At 41.9% G+C, this 21,918-nt stretch overlaps 1 protein-coding gene across 3 annotated transcripts; it reads left to right on the top strand.

The window, feature by feature from the left end:
• Positions 1–1,270: 1,270 nt before the first annotated feature.
• Positions 1,271–21,846, top strand: synpo2a (synaptopodin 2a). Of its 3 annotated transcripts, XM_085806374.1 has the most exons (6): positions 1,271–1,448; positions 8,854–9,005; positions 10,445–11,214; positions 12,887–14,856; positions 14,920–16,065; positions 19,740–21,846. In XM_085806374.1, the coding sequence occupies exons 1-6, from the start codon at positions 1,341–1,343 to the stop codon at positions 20,343–20,345; spliced, it is 4,752 nt and encodes a 1,583-aa protein (XP_085662500.1). In that variant the 5' UTR covers positions 1,271–1,340; the 3' UTR covers positions 20,346–21,846. The 3 variants fall into 3 exon arrangements, with proteins under 3 accessions (XP_085662500.1, XP_085662499.1, XP_085662498.1); XM_085806373.1 differs by lacking the exon at positions 19,740–21,846 and having other exon boundaries at positions 14,920–18,122; XM_085806372.1 differs by lacking the exon at positions 19,740–21,846 and having other exon boundaries at positions 12,887–18,122.
• The last annotated feature ends 72 nt before the right edge of the window (positions 21,847–21,918 follow it).

Consider the following 21,918-nt stretch of genomic DNA (forward strand, 5'->3'; position numbering starts at 1 on the left):
ATAGAAATTTACTAGCGCGAACTTTACACGATGCTTTTATTTTGAAGAATGATTATATGAATTCCTGGTTTGGGTTGACTTGGCTCCAGTTAACTTGACAGGGCTGAGTCGTGTCTGACACAGTACGCATGCGCTAAATAGAGGGACTCCGCATACACGTCAGCACAGGGTATGTGGACATGACATGCTTCTCATCACCTGAACGCTGAACAACCCTTCATTCCTGTGTAGTCTACACAGAAACGCAACTAGAATGGACGATGGCATCAGACTCAGTTGATTACAGATTTCCTTTTAAGAACTGATCAGGCAATGGATAATTGAATTGCAATGGCTTCATAGCCTGCTGCCTACCTATAAAATAAGGATGTTTATCACTGAACCCCTAAAACACAAAGCCTATGAGTGTAAAATGTAGCTACATGGGAGAGATGTAACACCACCACTGCCACCAATCAGGGAGCAATCATGATTTCAGACAGGGCTTGGAAACAAGCCTGTGTTTAGTCTCTATAAAAAATAATTTTGAGGTAAGAGAGTCATTTTTGACGAATAGGCCTATATCTTCTTTACAGATGTAGGATTAAGTTGAGGCTAGTTTCTCTTCCCTAATTTACGACAACACTGATGCATTTCAAACAATGACTGATGGAGGCTAATTAGCAATTCAAAGAAATTAGATCAGGTTTCTTTGCAGCTGTATAGCCTATTCCTACAAATGTTTTGAAAAATTAAAGTCAAAGTCAAAATCTTCAGTTTCTAAAACTTTGCATTAAGTAGACTAGGAGAAAACCCACAAAGCCAGATCACACAGGTTACAGGTTGATGGAATAGGGTGAACCGCCTCTCTGGTGTTTTCGTGTTAAATTTATAATGTGATGACACCAATAGTGCAAGTGTGCCTTATTCTGAATTTGCTGAGGCATAAATGATCTGAGGTTTAGCCCACTATATTGGACTTCATTATATTATATTATATTATATTATATTATATTATATTATATTATATTATATTATATTATATTATATTATATTATATTATATTATTATTTTAAATAACGACAATATTACGTGGCTTTTTTGGCCAAGTTTATTCAGGTGCTCGCCCTCGGTTGTTTAGCTACAGTGTAGCTGTTTAAGACAAACCACCAGTTGCGTGCGACGCCTGCAGGCGGGCCTGTGCGCCGTGACGTCTCCAAAGCGGGCTGGACTGAGGGAGCGCTCAGATGATGGGGATTATACAGTGGTGCGGTGGAGGTGGTTTTTTGTAAAGTGCTGCCGGTCTGGCTGTCAGCTCGATGAGCGCGCTGTGGAGGTTTGGCTGAGGAGCTCGGGGCAGCATGGGCACTGGGGATTACATCTGCGTAACGCTGCGTGGGGGTTCACCCTGGGGATTCACCCTGAGAGAAGGAGAGGGGGACACCTACAGACCTTTCCTAATTTCACAGGTACCCCTCCAGCCTATATGTAGCCTATGTCTGTTGTGTTTGGAAAGTTGCTATTGTTGGATCAATAGAAAATATAAGGCTCTTTCTGCAAGAATGACCGTTTAATGAAACTTTTGTTATTGTTAGACACTGGATATCTTCTTCATCCCCCAGTTCGTTTAATGAGATCCGTATCAGTTTGGAAAGTTTTGTTGAGTCATTAACTTAAAAAAAATCTGAGGTTGAACAGTTCTAGTGGGAGATCATTATTCCAAGCAGTGCGTGTCACTGCATTTTTGTGTGCGTTGGCTGTGTTTTGGTGCGAGATTCCTCTGGACCCTTATATGGTCAAGGCCAAGAGAGAGTGTGAAGCCTGGGGCAGTGTGATCTGTTATCACTCACAAAGATTATAACAAGAAAGCCAAGCTTATAAAGACGAGTAACCAACCTGAAGAGTGAAAGGTATGTGTGTGTGTGTGTGTGTGTGTGTGTTAGGTAGAAAAAGCAATGCACACATAACATGTCCTGGAGTTCCAGCTAAAACTGAGATATGAGCAGATCTCACATTAAATATGCAGGTGGTTATAGGATGGAGGGTAGGCAAATGTTGTGTTAACACTTCAGCAACTTGCCATTTGTTTAACCTGATAGTGTGATAATAAACCGTAAAGTTAACACAAGCTACTTTTGTTATAATGCATTTACATGATATAGGCAGAGTGTGGAGTGTACATTGATGTAGGTAGGTTAATAGTCTTTTTTTTTACACTTAATTTTAATGTTAACTTAATATCATATCAATATCATCTTCCATGTTGTCTGATACATAAGGTAATAAGTGAATGAACTTCAGCTCTAACTCCTATAACTTGTTATATTAAGGCTTCTTTTACATTTTGCTGTGATGACATGATCACACATCATGACACGATCTGGGAGGTCCTTTTGACATCCTATGGGAAAAAGTAGTATTACAGTTTACATACATATGGTCCATAATGTCAGCAGTACTGGAGAAGTTATTGCACTTAAGTGGTACTTAAATAATCCACTATTACAGAGAATGAGCATTTGTACAAACCTCAAATCTACTAGTTTTTCTTTCATTTTTCGTAAGATGTTAAGTTCATGATTATTTTTGAAGCATATAGCTCGGCTGATGGCATCAATTTGAGAGAAAAGTGAGAGAAAGATACACTGATAAAAGCTAGTCTGGGTTCTATTCTGAAGAGCAGTAGAGGCTCTATATATGGTATAGTAATGCATGTTCACGACGAGTACTTAAACTACACAGATCTCTCATCAACTTGTCCACCATGTAGTGAAAATGTAAATGTTTTTGTTAAGCTGCATTCCTGTGACATCAAAGCTCCAGCAGCAGACGAAGAAGAAGCACTCTGAAAGTATCAATAGCTCATTTTAATCACAGACGCTTAACCTCTTTCAAACATTTGAAACTGCAATTCTGAAGTTTATTTATGACTTTAATTGTGATTTGTGAATAGCTGCATGTATTATTTCCACACTACTCAGCACAAAAGTATCTTTAGATTGATTTAAGTGGCTGCACATCAATGGAGCCACCTCAAAGAGGCTCATAAACATCGAGACTGGAATAAATCTCGTATTATCGAGTTCTGGCATTTATGTCGGATGTCAGAATAAAAGCACCAAATTAAGATTATTCGTTGATACCCTTATACTGCAGGTCTCTGTTGAAATTGTTTCCATAAGTATATAAAGTATCCAAAACCAAATGAACATAAAGATAAAATCAGCTATAAGCTACAGACATCTTCAGGATCCCATCAGATATTTCCAACAAACTAATTGCCATTGATTGATGGTAATCAAACAAGCCTGTTTTCATCAAAGCAAATAACAGGATCCATCATAACTCTTACAAAATGTTTTGGTGGCAGCGTCAGTGAGGTTCAGCAAGTAAAACAACTGTAAAGTCCACTGTTCTTTGCCCCACATGGGAGAATGCCTCCTGCCTCAATGCTGGCTTAAGCTTTCATTTTCTCTTGAAACTTTACAGTCTAACTTTAGGCATACATGTTGTGTTAAGAGTGATCTAGCGTCAAAAGTGCTCTCATGTGTTACATAAGAGTCTTGTAAACACACTGGATTTAAGTGTTTGCCTATTAAAGTGAAGTAGCTACATATGATGCATATGGCTGAGTCTGGGACATCTGGGGGTTTTAGTCCACCTCATCTGGAAGGCATAACTTTAAACATACCTCCAAACTCTTCTTGTGGGAAGGACAGAGAGCAACGACTGTTAGTTAAAGTTGAAAAAAGGCAAACATACCAAGATCATGACAAAATAGTCCTAAGGTTCTCCCGTGTCTGATAAAACTGTGTTTGTTCTTAAAAAGTTTTTGTTGAATGCAGTAAAAAACTGTGTTTTGTTTCCCGAGAGAAAGTGATTGTTCAGTGCACTGACAGGCAGTACAGTGTAAGGGCACAAAAAAGGTTCTCTCCATATAAGGGAAGCTGTATTTTTCTTCTTAGTTGGAGTCATGGCCTGAGTACAAAGTTGATGAGGTCACTTTATTTTTAAAGCAACAGAAACTGCACAATACAACATCTTGCAAGTCCCGACCCACAAATACACCAGTGCACCTTTTTAGAAAAGCATGGAACAGTTTACATCTGATCTGTGATAACAATGTTTGTGCACTTTTGGACACTTAAGTAAAAGTAAAAAAGACTTTGTGATGTCATGTGTATTAATACTAAACAGATATTAAGAAATAGAAATAGCTGAAATCATCCCAACCTGAGCAGTACTCTTCTGGGCCCTAATCACTAAGGTATGTCATCTTGGTATGTGGAGTGTCAGCATGCATCAGATCAGTTATGGAACACTGAATGGCAAAGCAAATGTAATCGTAATGTAAGTTTGCAAAGCTTTAAAATTGAGGGACTAGCTGGGGTCTGCACAGTAAAATTAATTCCAGGTCAAATGAATTAATCCAAACGTTATCTAAATTTGTTTGAGTTGCATTCTTGGCTGCAATTTGAAGCGCTCTTTGCCTTGGATTATCTTGCCCTTTACAGAGGAAAGAGGACTCTTGTTGCTGATGTTTCTGCCCCTAATAGTGCACCATAGGAACCTTATTAAGCTGCCAAGCAATCAGGAAAATGCCATTGCCTCATTCATTCAGCACAGTTTTCCTGGAGTAAACAAAGTGCTCCACAGTTCCTTCCATTACTGGAGTTTTGGCATTTGTGTTTTTCAGCCAAACATCCACATCCTGGTCCCAGGAGGCAGCAGTGACCTCAGATGATGTTTGTGCCAGACCCCCGCCCCTTTTTTTTAAAAAACATTTAACATCACTTAACAAATTAAAGACAACTATCCAACAGGTTTACATTCTGGTGTTACAGTAGCTGGCTGTGAATGCTCTCGGCCTCACTTTTGCATGTCAATGTCTATATTTGTCAAAATAAGCATCTAAATTTACTGTACCTTAAAAGGATAGTTCAACATTTGCAAATTGCCATAATCCCTATAGTCATATAGTCCCTACCTTTAATTATCGGTGCATGTTGTTTTGAGATCCATGCGTGGTGAATGTGCAGGTCACAACTTGTCCACCAGAGTGTTTTGGAGTTGTTGGATTGTGTATTTGATGAGTTTTGAGGGACAGGGGGACCTGTACCATTCACCTCCACTGTGTTCGCTGAGCAGCTCTGCCCTGCCGATCCTAAAACAACATGCACCGATAATTAAAGGTAATGAACCTACTCCTATGACGATAGGAATTATGGCAATAGTGACATGATTTCTATTCTATCTGAATGACATTGAAAATGATCTAGAAAGAGGTCATTGCTCTGTGGAAAAATGTCCCCTAAATGTCAGCTTGTAATGAGATGAGTCCCGATGAGCCTTGTGGTATTTTTCAGCTAACCCAGTGGGGTTTTTTAAACTGTTTATTGAACTTAAGAAGTAGAGGGCAGTTCAGAAACCCTTAAAGGAACACTTTATCCTTCAATTTATCTTTTAAAAATCAACATTGTCAAACTTGGAGATATGTGGTTTTCTTTGGACGGAAACTCAAGCATAACTGTGTTCACATGACATTTCTTCTGTCAGGTTTGTCAAAGTAAACATCTGTGCTGTCAGTCATTTCTTATCAAAATAACTCGTGTTATCAATACTATCAGCTTATTGTCCATGTAGGCTGCTTTCCAACGTGAATCTACATTAGAAAACCAAAATTTTAAAGATGTGGTTTAAGCTAAAGGGAACTGGGGTCCCTGAAGAAACGCTCCAATAATGACAATACAATTCAAAACAAATGGAATGCAATATGTTTAATTTCTGGCCCTCTAATGGAAAATATTCAGCTGTAAGACAAAAATAGAATAGATGAGTGAATGAAGACTTTAAATGTAACTATTCTCGCCACATGGTGTAAGTGCTACCTGTAAAGCAGCTGGAAAATATTGTAAAAACATAATTACTTAAAGCTGCGAAGGGCAGGAACCGCCAGGAGCTACATGAACACATAATGCAGTCCCGTATTTCCTGTGATTTTCCGTTGTGTTTAAACCTATTAAATAGATAATTTGAAAATGGGCAACCCAGGATAACATGGCCAAATAATGCTGTCTAATTGTGGCCCCACATAATGTACGTTCTGATGATTGGGCCAATGCTATTTTCAGAGAGCACTTTATTTGTAAAAACTGTCCAACACTGTTTATGTTCCGCCTGGTCTGACTCCTACAGTAGCATCTATTTGTTGCTCTTTCCAGTCCAATCACTGTAAAAGCTGTCTCTCTTTACAATCAGTTTATGACCAGCAAGATCGAGGTTCAGTACTTGGCGGTATTCACCTCCTTTGAACATTGCACTGGTCCCTGTGTATCTTTGTTTTGCGAGGAGAGAAGACGACAAATGTTTCCCCTCCTTTTTTGGAGCATGAGTGGTTGCTGTGGTGCTCCAGACAAACCGTCATCCCCGTAGTGAGGTGGAGGTCCCCATGGTCAGGCTGCACAAACAGGCTGCCTTATAGGGTCTGTTTGGTCACTGTTAACTCTTAAAAACTCAGCGATGGAGTCACTCAGGTTTTACCTGAAACATACCAGCTCAATAAAGTAACTCATAAAATACTTTTGTGTATATATAGTCTCATTTTATTGCCCTGGTTGTTGCTTATGTACAGTAGACTCGTGCTTTTTGTTCTTCTCAGAATCTGGGGTAGTCAAAGTTGTTTGCCTTTGATTTTAAGTGATGAAACAAAAGTAGTGGCACACACCAAATACACCTTCACACAGTCATTTTTATATTTTTGGACTTTAGCTGCAGTGTTTTCCCATGCACATTTCTTAACACCCATGCATGGATTCCTTCCTGTCCCCATCCTCCAGCAGTAAGGAGTGACTATGTGTGTGTATATTGCCATCTAGTGACAAGGTTGTCATACTGCAGGTCTCTACAGTTGGACACACACTTGCAGAGGTAGTTGCTGCAAAAAGACAATAGTTAGTGTTTGTCAAATTCCAAAAAGAATATTGATTATAAAGTCTACATTTTGTTGTAAAATTATAACATTATTTAACCTAATTCTTTTTAATTTTTATATATTTTTTGGCTTTTCCATCCACTCGGTGCCCCTATTTATCCTGATAATAATCCTAATATTGCAACTTCTTGGTTGGAACACTTTTTTAAACTAGCTTTTCCATTTTGGATAAGTAAGTAAAGTAAAGAAGTGGAGGACAAAGACATCAACTCCATGTCCTTGTGGGGAAATGGTGAGACGGATAACCATGGCTATTATCAGTTTTAATTTACCTGAGCTGTGAGCCGTTTTAGGATTTATGTGGCTGCTTCTTGCCAGGAGGTCCTTCTGGATGACTTTAATATTAGAAACCAGGGAGTGTGTTTTGGTTTTGTGATGGAGTGGTTCATCTTGCAGACAGAGTTGCCATGGCAGTAGGGGTAGTTAAGTGTGATCGATGCAGAGCAGCACGATCAATTACTCAGTTCTGTGTCATCAAAGGTTAACCTGTATCGACTCTGCTGTATCATAAACATTACTGTGTAAATGTGCAACTTAATCCTTTGAGGCAGGACCTAGATCAAGACACACGACTTCATTATGGTGAATGAACTGAGTGATGAAGATATGGATTAACATTTTTAAGGCATTCTGTCTGTTGACAGACAGGGAACATGGGAAAGAGGGGAGGATTACATGCAACAAGACGAGACAACTGGAGATGTCATGGGGCACATGTTAAAACCCAGTTGGGACCAATGTCAAGACATGAGCACAGCATTGCAAATGTTTCAAACTGAACTAAAGCTATTTATTTGTAGTGTTTGTGAAATATCTTGACATATTTCCCTCAAGCGTTTAAATGCATGAAGCTTAAGTCATCATTTATCCCCTTGCCAGTATAAGTGGCCTTTTGTTCAATTTATGGGGTATTTCTCCATATTAAATCCTCTTATTAATGAGCCATTTTATAGGCCTCGGGAACCAATTACAAGAGAACAAAACCATCAGTCATTAGTCTAACTGTGTAAAGAGATGCCCTTCAAGTGGATCTGAGCAGAGCTTGCCTACAGCTATATGATATGCAGCCACACGGTTAAAACACCAGGTAGAATTAGCCCTTTTATTACTGTACATCTAGCTTCGGTCTTCCCTGTCAGCGACATGAGTTGTACACTGGAGTGCGATTCGTGCAAATTGTTGCTCGACTCTACAGCGACTTGAATTAATTCCGATAAAAGGCCGCAATCTCATCACACACTCAGTTAATATCTCTAAAATAATAATCCAGGCTAAAAACATATTTTCATATATGATTCACTCCAGTGTACGTCAGTAGGCCGACACAGGGAATTATTGGCCTCTGTGCACATTATCATACATGTCTGGCTTGAGTTTAGAAACGTCACATGTTGCCCATTTAGTATTTCTAGCAAGTCTTTAGCAAGTTTTATCTTCCCACATTGTGCTGAGCTTATTGCTAAACATAAACCAGTGTTTTATGTTTTCTCGTTTTGTTCTCATGAGAACGCATAATGCATCTTTACTCTTTTGTATAATCCAGAAATACTGCTAAAATACTATTGTCCTCTTGCTTTCTCCTGGATCAAAATGGATTTATGTTGCTGACCTGGGGCAGAGGTTTCTGTACTATGACCTCAGAACAAATAAAAGTGACAACATTTTTAAAGAGGATTTATTGAGACTTTTTCTGCTGCAGCACAAATCGTTGGGCTCTGTGTGATATAGTTAGATTGAAATTCACACACAATGAAACTCTACAATGGGGAGCATATTTGCATCTTGACACTAACCTCTGTTGATGGTATTAATTCCAAACATGAATTGTTTTTTTAAATTTTTAGTAATAATCTTTCTCCTTGCTGTGATGCTGTCATCCACAGGTAGAAGAAGGTGGCCGTGCCTTCCTGGCTGGAGTGCAGGAAGGTGATGAGGTGGTGTCACTAAATGGAGAGCCATGTGCTGATCTCACCCTCTTACGAGCCACCGCCGTCATTGACACATCAATCGACTGCCTGCAGCTGCTTCTCAAAAGGTAGACACACATACCACCTTATAAAATTAACAAGACCAAAGCAGTACCCAGGGAAACCCAATGAATTGCAGAAACTACATCACAAGTGCAACACCACATTGGAAAATGTCTGCAGTCTGTAAGACTACAATATCCATGTGTGAGTGAGCCAGGCAGTTAATCCTGACTGTGGAAAACATCAATGCAAAAATCATTATAGCGTGACTATATTAGCATTTAGATAGCATGTTTTATGGCTTTCACCCTTTGCATAGTTGTGTGCATTCATGTGTATATATGGACAGGATATGTGTGTGTTGGGAACTTAATGTGTGTCAGCCACGCTGACCTTCCAACTGGCATGGCCAAAGTGTGTTTTTTGTGTGTGATTGATATGCAGCTGCTCGGCCATCACTCAGTGGGCACTGCCAGTGTGTTTATCAGAGTGACATGTCCACAAATATTGCTGCACGTGCCTTATTGTGCGCACGTTTAAGCTGCAGAGAGTTGTACGACATGTTCAGAAGGCATATTAAAGTGTAAACTAGTGCTTGATTGTAGTTATTTTTAGATTTTTTATTTATTTATTATTATCATTATTATATTACAGAACAATACATTGCCTGACATCATCATACCCCAAATAATGAAATAAATATCGAAATACAATTAAAGAAAAAAAAAAAGAAAAAGAACAAGTAGCATTACCATTTCTGAAAGGTAGGTATTTGCAGAGGAATGTAACAATGCACAATCCATTATAGTCCCACTTGGTAGTCCACTTTTGTATAGAAACATCAATTTTCAGTCCTAGATTGCATTAATTCCATTATACTGTATAACTCAAGTGTTTTTTGAGTATTACAGGACTATAAACACAGGGCAGTATTTTTTATTGACATTGTTTCTATGACAGCGTGGTTCCTGTCTCTTCAGACATGAGAGCAGATGACCCCAACTTGTTGAGCTGTCAACATCCATTATTCTGTGTTCACAGTTGGACAAAAGGATTAGTCTCCGACATCTACTATAATTGACTTAAATTCAATCAGAACAGTCACAGATAATGACATTATGGCATCCATGCTGTTCTTTCCTGACCTTGAAAGTAGAAATTAGGTAGAACGATGCTGAAATGCGATTACTTTCCACTTCAGAGACCCGACCCTTTCATTTACGTTGCTCCTTGAAGATTAATCTGCTTTATTAGGTTGACATCTTTGATAGTGGAAGACAGGCTGCACTCAGTCAACAGACCAATTCCCCCACTTATCTGTGATGATGTATTTCTTATTTAAAATCTTATTTAATGACCAAATAAAGATCACCAGTTTCTCATATAGAAGCAGTAACAACTTCACCACTATCCTGTTTAAAGACCACTTAACATAAGAAATGGCATTAACTTGTATTAATTTTAATGCAATTGCAAATTGATGTTTTTCCATTTTCTCTGACAGACACTGCTCCGTTCCCCCTGAAGACTATGAATCAGAAGAGACATACTGTGGTCAGAGGGATTCCTCTAACGCTGCGTTAGAGAGCACCACCCTCCACATCTTCTCCCCAAAGCACAGGTCCCAAAGCCCCAGGGAAGTCTACGTATCTGAGTCCCGGGATGAGGCCTACTATGCAGAGTTGGACACACGATTCCCCAGGAAACCTCAGCTCCTTTGCACCCAGCTACATGCCCCGTCTTCCGGTGCCCGAGAGGCTGTTTATAAGGAAAAAGAAGTACGGCGGAGCTTCCCCCCAGGAGACATGGTCGAGCTCCAGGTGTCCCTGTCTGAGCAAACACTGGACGACGCGGGCTGCACATCTCTTGGGAGCGCTCATGGGATTGAGGGGGAGCTTTCAAGCAGAGAGGCCGTTGAGACTGTCCATACCACCGCATCATACCGCGTTCCACACCCTGTCAGAGAGCCGCTCGGCCAGCATGGGGTGGTGCTCAGCTCCCCTTCGATGCTGGGCCAGGTGGAGGTCATTTTGCAGCAGCCGTCGGCATCGGGGGCAGGGAGGGGCATCCTGAGTGTGGGTGGCCCCAGGGTCAGTGGAAGTGTTGGATCCCAAAGTGAGGGAGAAGAAGGAGGAGGGCACTGCGAGGGAGTTCCCGGTTCTTTTACCGTCTCATTTGAAATTCCCACAGATGAGGTGACACCAGCAGAAGGTCAGGAGTCTGACTCAGAGTGGGATCAGGACAAACCTAACAAGCATCGGGCAAGGCACGCTAGTGAGTAATCTTTGGATTATATCAGTTTTTATTCTCAGCACTCCTACTCTCTCTGAATTTTAGCATGTGGGTAATAAGGGCCTGTTTTTTCCGGTATAGGCTGCAAGCTAATAAGTCACTAAATTGCATTTGTCAACAACATGTGTGCATTCCAAATCCTGACGGCCCAGTGTGTGTACGTCTCAAAATAGGATGTCTCTCTCACTGCAGTTGGAGGAAGGGTGCTCATTCCTTTGAATGGAAGCAGATACATCCGGGTCTAACCAGAATTACAACTGAATCAAAGCGGTGCTAGGGTTGCAGAGTGCAAATAGGATGGTGACAGTCCACAAAAGCTAAATATAAAGAATCAAAGAGGAAAGAGAAAAAAAGACTATGAATTGATAATCTGTAAGATAATGCTATACTTTATAAAACATCTTAAACTGCTCATTTGAAGAGGCTTGATGATGAATATGGATACTGAGGCATTCCTCTGAGCTGTGTAGAAGACATAAATATAACACCAGCACGCTGATGATGCCTGCAGAAGTGGCCCTTTGACAGACACCAGCATGTGCTCCCCTAGCCCGTTACCTGATCCTTTCAAACTGAGTGCTTTAACTGAGCTAAAAAAGTGAGTCCGTTGCTCACTCCCGCTGCCTCCTCCACCTTCAGGTTAGTCTTGCAGGAATACAAAAGAGTTAGGCTACTTGTTATTTTATTGCAGCTTTGGATTGCTGGATGGATTGAGAGAGTGTTTGTGGCATGATGTCTGTTATCAATTTGCTCTGAGTGTCAACAAATGGGATAGATTTGAGAAGAGCAGAAGGTTTTCAGGGGACAGTTTGTGAAGTTACAGAGAGGGACTGTCAAGACGCTCTGGTCCTGGTGAATCTATTGCATGCATGACTATCTTTAATCTTCCTCTGTTCCTGTTCCAGGCTACTTTTATGGGATTAACAAATGATTTAATGATGTGCATTGTCTGTGAACAAATGAGGCTATTAGACATGGGTCAGAGATAGAGGGGTTTATGGTTTGATGATTTATGTTCAAACAAATGTGCAATTGGAGAAATACAATCACAGAGAAGAAGTATAGGTAGACTAACAATATGTGGACTGTATTATTTCTTATGTGAAAGTATCATTAATAGTTTTTATTTGTCTGTGTAAACATGCAGTATTATTTATTATTAGTCTGGTAGAAACTCTGCTTTGGTTTGAGCTATACATTATTTATGATGAGACTAATTTGTATGGATATAAGTGAAATGTTAGGCATATAGATTGTTTGCTTAATGTTTTCGAAACAAAATTTTTCCACCATGTTGTTTGTGCAAGATTTGCTTTTTCTATTCAAACCAGTACAGAACCAAATTGAATTCTTCTGATAAAACACAGTGTTATTTTATAACTGATATTCAGGATAGGCATTTTATAAAATTGACTTGAAATTACTTGATCAATGTAGAGAGGGTGTGAAAGGGCTGCCTTGAAATTGGCCTTAAGCAAGTGGTCAAGGATGTTTTTTTGTTTTTTTTTAACAAACAGATTCACTGCTGATGACGTTTTGTGTTTCATTCATACCTACAATTTCAGCTGAAATTCATCTATACAATGCATTTGCTATTAATTCTCCAGTCTGCGACCTTTGTAAACATTGAATTCTCTTTTTCTTCTCTGCACAGGGCTCAGGCGTAGCGAGAGTCTGTCCGAGAAGCAGGTGAAGGAGGCCAAGTCCAAATGTAAACGTATTGCTCTCCTCCTCACGGCTGCTCCGTCCAACCCCAACAACAAGGGGGTGTTGATGTTCAAGAAACATCGGCAGAGGGCCAAGAAATACACACTTGTGAGCTACGGCACTGGAGAAGACGAACCAGAGTACAGCGACGAAGAGGACGAGGAAAACGAAGAAGACAAACGAGATACCCACACTGTTGAATTTACCCTTGTGGCTCCTGGCGATTCTGAAATAGATAAGAATTTCCTCACTAATGCCCATAGTAGCAAAGGTGTGCTAACTATCAACTGGGACAAGGGTCTCCTTGAAATTGAAAGGAACCTGAACAACCAAGCAGAGATGGAGTGTTTGCCTGAAACTAAGGGTAAAGGAGCCGTAATGTTTGCCCAGCGGCGTCTGAGGATGGATGAGATTTCTGCTGAACATGACGAGCTTCGGCGCCAGGGGATTGCTGTGGAGGCAGTGCAGGAAAATGAAAAGAAGACAGTGGAGCACTCCTACATGCAGTCCACAACAGAGGGCCAGGCTTACATGGATGTAAACATACACCAGCAAAGCCATCAGCAGTACCAGCAATACCAAGAACAGCAGTACTACGAGCAACAACAGAGCTACCAGCAGCAACAACAGAGCTACCAACAGCAGCAACAGGCCTATCAACAGCAGCAGGAGGCGTACCAACAGCAGCAGGCCTACCAACAGCAGCAGCAGCAGCAGCAATACCAACAGCAGCAGCAGTATCAGCAACAGCAGTATGAACAGCAGCATTATCAACAGCAACAGCAAATGTATCAACAACAGCAAGAATATCACCAAGAACAACAGCAAATGCAGCACTATTCTACCAATGTTAATGGTACAGTCCAACATGAATCGAACGAAATGCAGAGTTCTTTCAGCAATCGCACTGCCAAGCCTTTCTCAGTTGAAAACATGGCAGCTGCCCCTTATTCTCCCGCAATGAGTGGGACCAACCAAGATTCAGCGGGCCAAGGAGAGCAGATAGCTTCTCGCGATGAACGAATTTCTACTCCTGCATCTCGGACTGGCCTTTTGATGGATTCAAGGAAAAGAAATGTTGTCAAGCCTATGTTTCAGTTTAAGGAAGCACCAAAAGTATCACCTAACCCAGTTTTATTGAACCTCCTGAATAGGGGTGATAAGAAGTTGGGTGTAGAGTCAGGACCTGAGGAAGACTACCTTAGCCTTGGGGCTGAGGCTTGTAATTTTCTCCAGTCTCCACGAGTTAAACATAAGACTCCTCCACCAGTGGCTCCAAAGCCTGTGATCAACCCCAACTCTCCTCCTTGGTCCCCACAGATAGAAATGACCAACCAGGACACGGTTCAGCATGCTGAAAATAGTGTATCCACACCTGCTGTAGCCCCCACCGCAGATACTACCCATGCTCCAGAACTAGAGCCAACCTCTGCACCTGCTCCTGAACCCTCTCCCCCTCCTGCCCCCCAGGAGGCTCCTGCCAGCACTACTACAGAGGAGCAGCACATACAGACTCTTCCAGAGCATGAATCTCAACAACAGCCTCAACAAGCGACAGCTCAGGAAGAAAATTGTCATATGAATTCTCCCCTGCAAGCTGAGCCTCAGCCTGCTCCTGCACCTGCACCCGTGACTAGCTGGGCTCCAGCTCAATCACAGCCACACCAGCCGCCTTCCAATTCCTGGCATCCTGTTCAAGTGCAACCCCAGGAACTGCCTCCAAGTCAGTCCCCACCACAACCACCATGGGTGACACGTCAAGCTCCTCAGCCCCAAGCACAGCCTCAACCCCCTACTAATAATTGGACCCCTCAAGTTCAGCAAACCTGGAGTCAACCTCAAGAGCAAGCACATACCCAGACACATGCTCAGCCACCCTGGGCGCAGCCTATAGAGCAACCGCAGCCTCAGCCACAGGTTCAGCCACAGGTTCAGCCACCCTGGGCGCAGCCTGTAGAGCAACCGCAGCCTCAGCCACAGGTTCAGCCACCCTGGGCACACTCTCATGAGCAGCCACAGCAGCAGCAAATGCAACCAACTTGGGGTCAACCTCATGAACCAATGCAGCAGCAGGCTCAGGCGCCATGGGCACAGCCATCACAGACAGACTCTCAGCCTCAACCACCATGGGTACAACAACCCCAGCAAAAACCTGAAGTGCAACCTCCCTGGGCTCAGCAGGTTCAGCCAGAAACTCCACAGCCACAGCCACCATGGGTTCAGCAACCACAGCAACAGGCTCCACAACAAGCTCCACAACAAGCATGGTCACAAGCCCAAGCACCAAGTGAACCTCAACCACCGTGGGTATCAAGTCAGCATCAACAACAGCAGCAACCTTCAATTAATACTTGGCCTCCATCACAAGCTCAAGCCCCACCTCAGCCACCTTGGATGCAAGCAGCCCAACCACAACCTCAAGCACAGCCTCAACCTAATTTGAATCCATGGGCACCAGTACCTGCCCAGCCCCAGCCCCAGCCCCAACCAACGTGGGCCCAGCAACCCCCAGAGCATGGTCAGCAAGCCGTGAAATCGTGGCCGCAAGAGCAAAGTCAGGCCCAACATCAACCACCTTGGGCTCAGCCAGTTCCTCCCCAGCCCACACCACAGCCAAACTGGCAAGCATCCACTTCAAAAGCTCCACCACAACCACCAATGAATACTGCTTGGGCACCAGCTCAGGCACAGTCACCGCCACAGCAACAGCAACAGCCACAGCCACAGCCACCTGCGAATGCTTGGACACCACAGTCACAGCAACCATCTGTAAATGTTTCCACATCACTGGTTAACAATCGACCTTCTCCAAAACCTTGGCAGTCACCGCAAATAGCCCCACAAAACCGTACACCACCATCTCCACCACAGCGAATGCACTCTTTTACCGTCGGTCAAAGAGTTTCATCACCCATCAACCCAATGGCTACTGTCTTAAACCCATCATTAGCAGGTCCGTCTTATGAAATGCCGGTCGTCAAAGGGAAAGGAGCCGATATGTTCGCCAAGAGGCAGTCTCGTATGGAGAAGTATGTTGTGGACTCAGAGACTGTGGAAGCAAACAAGGCAAGCCGGTCAACATCACCAGCTGCTTCCTTACCAACTGAGTGGAAATATACACCCAATGTACGTGCTCCACCTTCACGGGCATTTAATCCTATTCAGTCCCCGTTTTATCCCCCAGCAGCAACAAAGCAGCCTCCCCCCGGTAGTCCTTCATCCAAAGCTAAGAAAAAAGGCAAAGACAAACAAGCGCCTGCCCCTAAACCTCTTAATGTTATAGATGTGATGAAGCATCAACCCTATCAACTCAATTCCTCACTCTTTACCTATGGTACACCAGCAGAGGTTCCCAAGCCTGCTGCCCCTAAGCCAGAGTGTGCACCTCCTAACCCCCCTGTTGAAAACCAACCACCTAGATATGAGCAAATGGCTCCCATCCAGCCAGTTGGACCATATAATGCTCCATACCCCCAGCAGCCCTATGGGATGCCCATGCAGCCAATGATGCATGATGGCCACTACCAGCAACCCCCAGCCAATGTTTATGTACCCCCCAACACTTATCAGCAACCCCCTGCTGGTCCATACCAACAAGCATATAACCAACAGTATCAACAACCTCCCCCACCTGCTTATCACCCCCAAGCCCCTCAGTCTCCAAACAATCCCTACCAACAGGTGCCACAGGGCCCTTACCAACCAGCTAGCAGCCCTCCTTACATGGCAGCTCCCTCTGTACCTTACCAGCCACAGCCTCCCAGTAGCTTTGTTGCTCCTAGTTTCCCTGTGGCTGCAAGGCCTGAATCTGCATCAGGTGGCAACGTTGCAGCTGCTCCTAAGCCTAAGTTTACAGCTAAAAAGAGCTCAGCACAGGTGTGGAAGCCTGCAGCAGTTGATAAAGAGTGATTCTGGTAGAATCATGATGCTCGAACCAAATGGTTGATGCTCTTGCAGTCCACTGCCAAGTGGAACATTGTGAGCCTATACCATTGGTTTTATAATGACTATCTTCACCTCCTCTAGCTCTTCTTATTGTTATAGAACAGAGCTTGATGGTTTTCAGAGCTAATGCGGATGACATTACAAACAAATTAAGAACCTAACAATAAGAATAGGATGTAAGTATATGTTATCAGACACAATGTAGCCAAAATAATTTATATAAAATAATGTAATGGATATAGATGGATATATACAGTTAAAAAAAAAAAACAATGATAAATTAATGTAATTTATGTAAAAGAATTTAAAGTGTGGGTAATATAAGAATGTAGGGGAGCATGAGTCTCAGTGTGAAATGGAAGAAAAAAGAAGGAAGAAAATGAATTCAGGTGAATGATACGAGACAGTGACAACAGGAAGTTGAGTTTTGAAAAGAAGAAAATTCCTTATGAACCTTATGAAATTAAAAAGAAAAAAGAAAGAAAACCAACTAAAAATTGCAATAAATAAATGGAGTGAAAATAAAGTAGCAAGGCTGAAGGCTGGGGGGCTGTGGAGTGTAATGATACCAGGCAGAGGGCTAAATTTGCAATGTCAGTGATGTCAGTACAGAGTACAGAGATTATGTAACAGCGCTGGTGAGTTTCAAGTAACAGCCAGAGAATACAGCAGGACTTCTTACAAAAAGTGACAACTATACTGGCTTGGCTAAACTTCAAAAGCTTGATTAGTAAACATTTTCTTCAGTGCTTTTCCCCAGTGTCTTCTCCGCAGCACCTACTTAAGTGGGTTAGTTTTATTTTAAGCTTTTTACCAGCTGTTGCATCATGTTGGATACTATATTTAAACTGCCTCATGAGAGGGAGTGCTGTGCTCCAGAGATAGTAGGCTTAAATTTCAACTTAAGCCTCAAGTGAAAGCTACTATCTCTCAGACCCCCATAGTATTTCTTTTCTGATAACAGAAAAATATGGTGTAATGTAGCATTACCCACTCTTCTAGCCTCTTCCACGCATCTTCTCCTGCTTTTTATTTTATATGAATGGCTGATAAATAATATACCAAAGAAGAATTGTTGAAAGTATAACCAGCCCAATAATGTTCACAAATATATTTTTGGTACAGGGCTGCTTTTGTTCTTTGTGTTCTTTTCTTTTTCCTTTTCCTTTGTGTGTTTCTCTTCATAGTGCACTTTCTGTATGATTCACTGCAGTGCCATTAAATGTCTTTTATCCTTGTTTGGCTTTCTTTCCTTTTATCCTTTTGAGCATGCTTTTGGGTTTCTTCTATTTCCAGTCTATTCTCATTTCATCTTGCTGAAATTCACCACTTCTCCACCTGTACTATAAATAGTGACACGGTTATTCTCTATTTGCTCAGACAGAAATACTGATTGAATATCAGTCACAAACAATTGCATTTCTACTGAAATGCCAATATTCACACTAATATTTTTGCAAAAGGGGTGAATCAAAATGAACCAGTTTTCAACAATAAAATAAAATGGAGTTTATAAAGTGCTTGTTAAGACCAGCTAGAGACACCTCATTACCAGAATCACCTACTTACAGAACTGAGATGAATGCTTGAGAAGCACATTCCTGCTAAATGACTACCTCATGATGTATGTATGAAGGGTATTATTAGACTGGCGATTTCACTGAATACTGAAGACCTCACTGGTTAATTATGGCGCCCAAGTGAGTGGGCCCCTGCTGAAATGTATATCCATGTTGTGTCATGCATGGACAGCCACATCATGTATGCATTAATTAAAAAGAGAAAAAAAGTTATTTATTCAAGGTTCAGTCACCACACATTTATGCTTTAGTTGTTATGTTAAATGTATCTTTGTCTTTTGTAACCAGTATTGTAAAGTATCCATGCATTAATCACAACAAGGCAGATGCTCAACTTAAAAATCACATCCTCTTTGAATTCAGCCACCCATTCTCAAATGTAGTTCATGTTGAAACAGTGTAAGGCAAATATATGTTCAGACTCCTTTAGCAGAGTGAAAACATGACCTCAGATTGTCTACTAATCTACTCATCCATTCTGGTATCTGCCTTAATCCAGGATAACACTGCCAAAGGCATTTCAGGCCTACCAGATACCTGAGTCAGCAGAGACTTTATTCCCCTTTGACTCAATCAGCTACATTTCTCTCCTTTTTTATGGCAGCGCTCTTTCCTTTTCTGTTCTTTCATCTTTGTCATCTCTTCCAGTCTGCTGATCTTACACATCTTTCACCAGATGATGGCAGCACTGCCTTTTCTGCACGTCTCCCCTATCCAACAGAATGTGTAGCAGCAGAGAGGTGCTTTTTCACCTTACATAACCCTTGGCTTTCCACGGTGGAGATTTTACCATCATGCACTTAGCAGTTTCACCATCTCACTATTAGACTTTCAAAGTGTTGCTGTGTAGCAGATCAGATCCAGTGAAGACAAGCTGAATGTAGTTTACTTTGGTAAGCCCATGCACTCTCATAAGCCAGTTGTTCTGGGAAACCGTGGACTCTGTTTGGACAGATGCTAAAACACTGGGTTGTGAAGGCTTACTGCAGAATGGAGGTCCAGAATAGAATTGATTATAATAAGTGTCATGGAGTCTTTAACAGCTTGGACGGTTTATTTTGCAGGCTATCTCACATCTTAATATTTCTTTGCATATTTTTACACAAAGAATACAGAGTATATTTTCAAACCATGAATTACAAAATTGTAGCACTGTTGACAAAGAAGTACTAAACTTTCCATCGTTTTTCAAGCTGATGTGATCTGGCCAGAAGGCCAGTCAGCCAAACAAAATGAGCCTTACTAAAATAAACATGTCTGGATCTTTCTTTACAGGCTCTTGGCAGGAGCTACTCCCTTTCTCCACCTGCCAGAGTGCCATCGACAGGCCAGAAGTCAGCTTCGACCTCTTCCTCTCCCAGGCCTCCGACTCGGGCCTCGACAACTACCCCAGCAAGGCAGACATCCTGGCTGGAGAAAGGCCACAAACCCCTTTCTCCCTGGGAGGCTGCCTCCCGGCATCCCCTTGGCCTGGTGGATGAAGCCTTTACTTCCCAGAATCTCCACCAAACCCTCGCCTCAAACATCCGCCTGGCAGCCCAGCGCAAACTGCTGCCTGAGCCGCCGGTGGAGTGGAAGGCCAGGGTGTCTTACCAAGCACCGCGGAAAACAGGCAGCCAGACTTGGAGCCAGAGCCAGAGCCAGAGCCGCAGTCAGAGCCGAGCTCCCCTGCCATCATTTGTCTCACCAACAAAGAGTGCTGTCTCCCATCCCGCCGGTCATGCTGGTTACAGGTCTCTGCCCAGACAGTGGCAGCCTCAGAGGTCTGTGACAGAGGCCAACCGGGGGTACTCGGCGCCTTCCCCCGAGTATAAGCAGCCTCTGGGAAAGCAAACTTACAAGTCTGTGTACACCAGCAGCACTTGGAGTTGGAGACGGTAGGATGCAAGTCAATCTTTGTGAGCGTAACACATCAGAGTTCAGCTACAGCTACTACATTAAAAAAAAGAAGAAAAAAAACGCTTTCTACTTTTTACTCTTAAATCTTTAACATAAAATGATTTAGGTGAAATATTTGCATGAAATTATCAAATGTGAAGATATTATGATTTTTACAATATTTGGAAATGATTTCATTAACATTTAAGTGAGTGAAGAGCTATCTAGTTTGGTGAATACACTGAAGTGGGTGTGAGTATGTTGTGAAGAATGGCAATATTGACTGTAAATGAGCAGGTTCAGTGATGATAAAGTGGAAGGTTTTGAGTGATGATATAGTATACATAGTATACAGTGTATCTGGATTTAAATAGTTAAACTTTCAAAATATACAAAATGCTTTTGGTGATTATGAAATCAGAAATGAGAGGATGCAAAGAGAAGAAGAAACAGTGACCCACCCATGATGTAGGAAATTACAAGCAAAGATTGTCTCTTATTGTTTTCTGCTTGTGGATTTGCTGTTAATCATGGTTGAATGTTCTGCTGTGGGTGTGTGTATTTAGCATGCTGGTTCTTGCAGTGAATGTGCACCCTTTTTTTTGATTTTTACCAGTTTCTGTTTGATTCTCAGTCCGTGAAACTTGACGTTGGGTACCTGTGTGCTGCTTTTCAGAGCAGACATCATTTCACTGTCAGAACGCAATTAGTGATGCATTTGGAGTGAGGCTTAAAACTTGAGGAAAGGTTAGTGCTATAACTCAGCATGTTGTGGGCGGTCATGTTGTTATGTAAGATCTAATAACTGAGATTAATTTGCTTATTTACCTGGTGCATTTTAATTAGTGCATTAGCATGTGGCCACTAACTACTCTGAGAGGGAGAGAAGGAGAAGATGAGAAGCCCAAAGTGGCCGTTTCTGATTCCAACACTTTTTATCCTGGGCCACTTGGGCAAAGTGAATAGTCCCATTGCAGCCCCCTGTATATTAGGCTACAAATGATACATGCATTAAGTTGGGGAGTGAAAGTAGAATAAAAGAACATTGATGAATCCTAATTATGAATACAAAAGAAGATTTTGTTTTGGTTTATGATATGTTTACTGGCAGTGGGAAATCTGCTTTGTATGTAATGGATTTTGTGACTTGTGTGTGGTTTGGCCTTTTGCTATAGATTTGCAATCATCTCTATAAATTAAACCATGTTGGTGTTTCCACAGAGTGTACATAATGTCCTAATGTGATTCACACCAGGCAGTCTCATAAACATAAATAAGATTTACCACACAACATTGTGTTGTTTCTCATCTGACTCACTGAGCATCCTGACGTGCTGTAGTGTATCTGCGATCATTTCACTGTATTGCTTCCATTCAAAACGATGCTTATTGTGGTTATAATGCAATACCTAATCAATATCTGTTCGAACGTAATTCAGATATCATTTCACATGAAGCTTTTTTTTTTTCAAAATAAATGCAGCAGAATAGCACTATTTCACAACTTGCTCTGTGTGTCTGTGCTCTTTGCTCTTTATTCCAAGCATGAAATACTTTGCTCTGGGCCATTTGTTGC

Source organism: Trachurus japonicus, chromosome 18 (assembly GCF_045865225.1).
Source record: "Trachurus japonicus isolate A0001 chromosome 18, Traja_1.0".
NCBI lineage: Eukaryota > Metazoa > Chordata > Actinopteri > Carangiformes > Carangidae > Trachurus > Trachurus japonicus.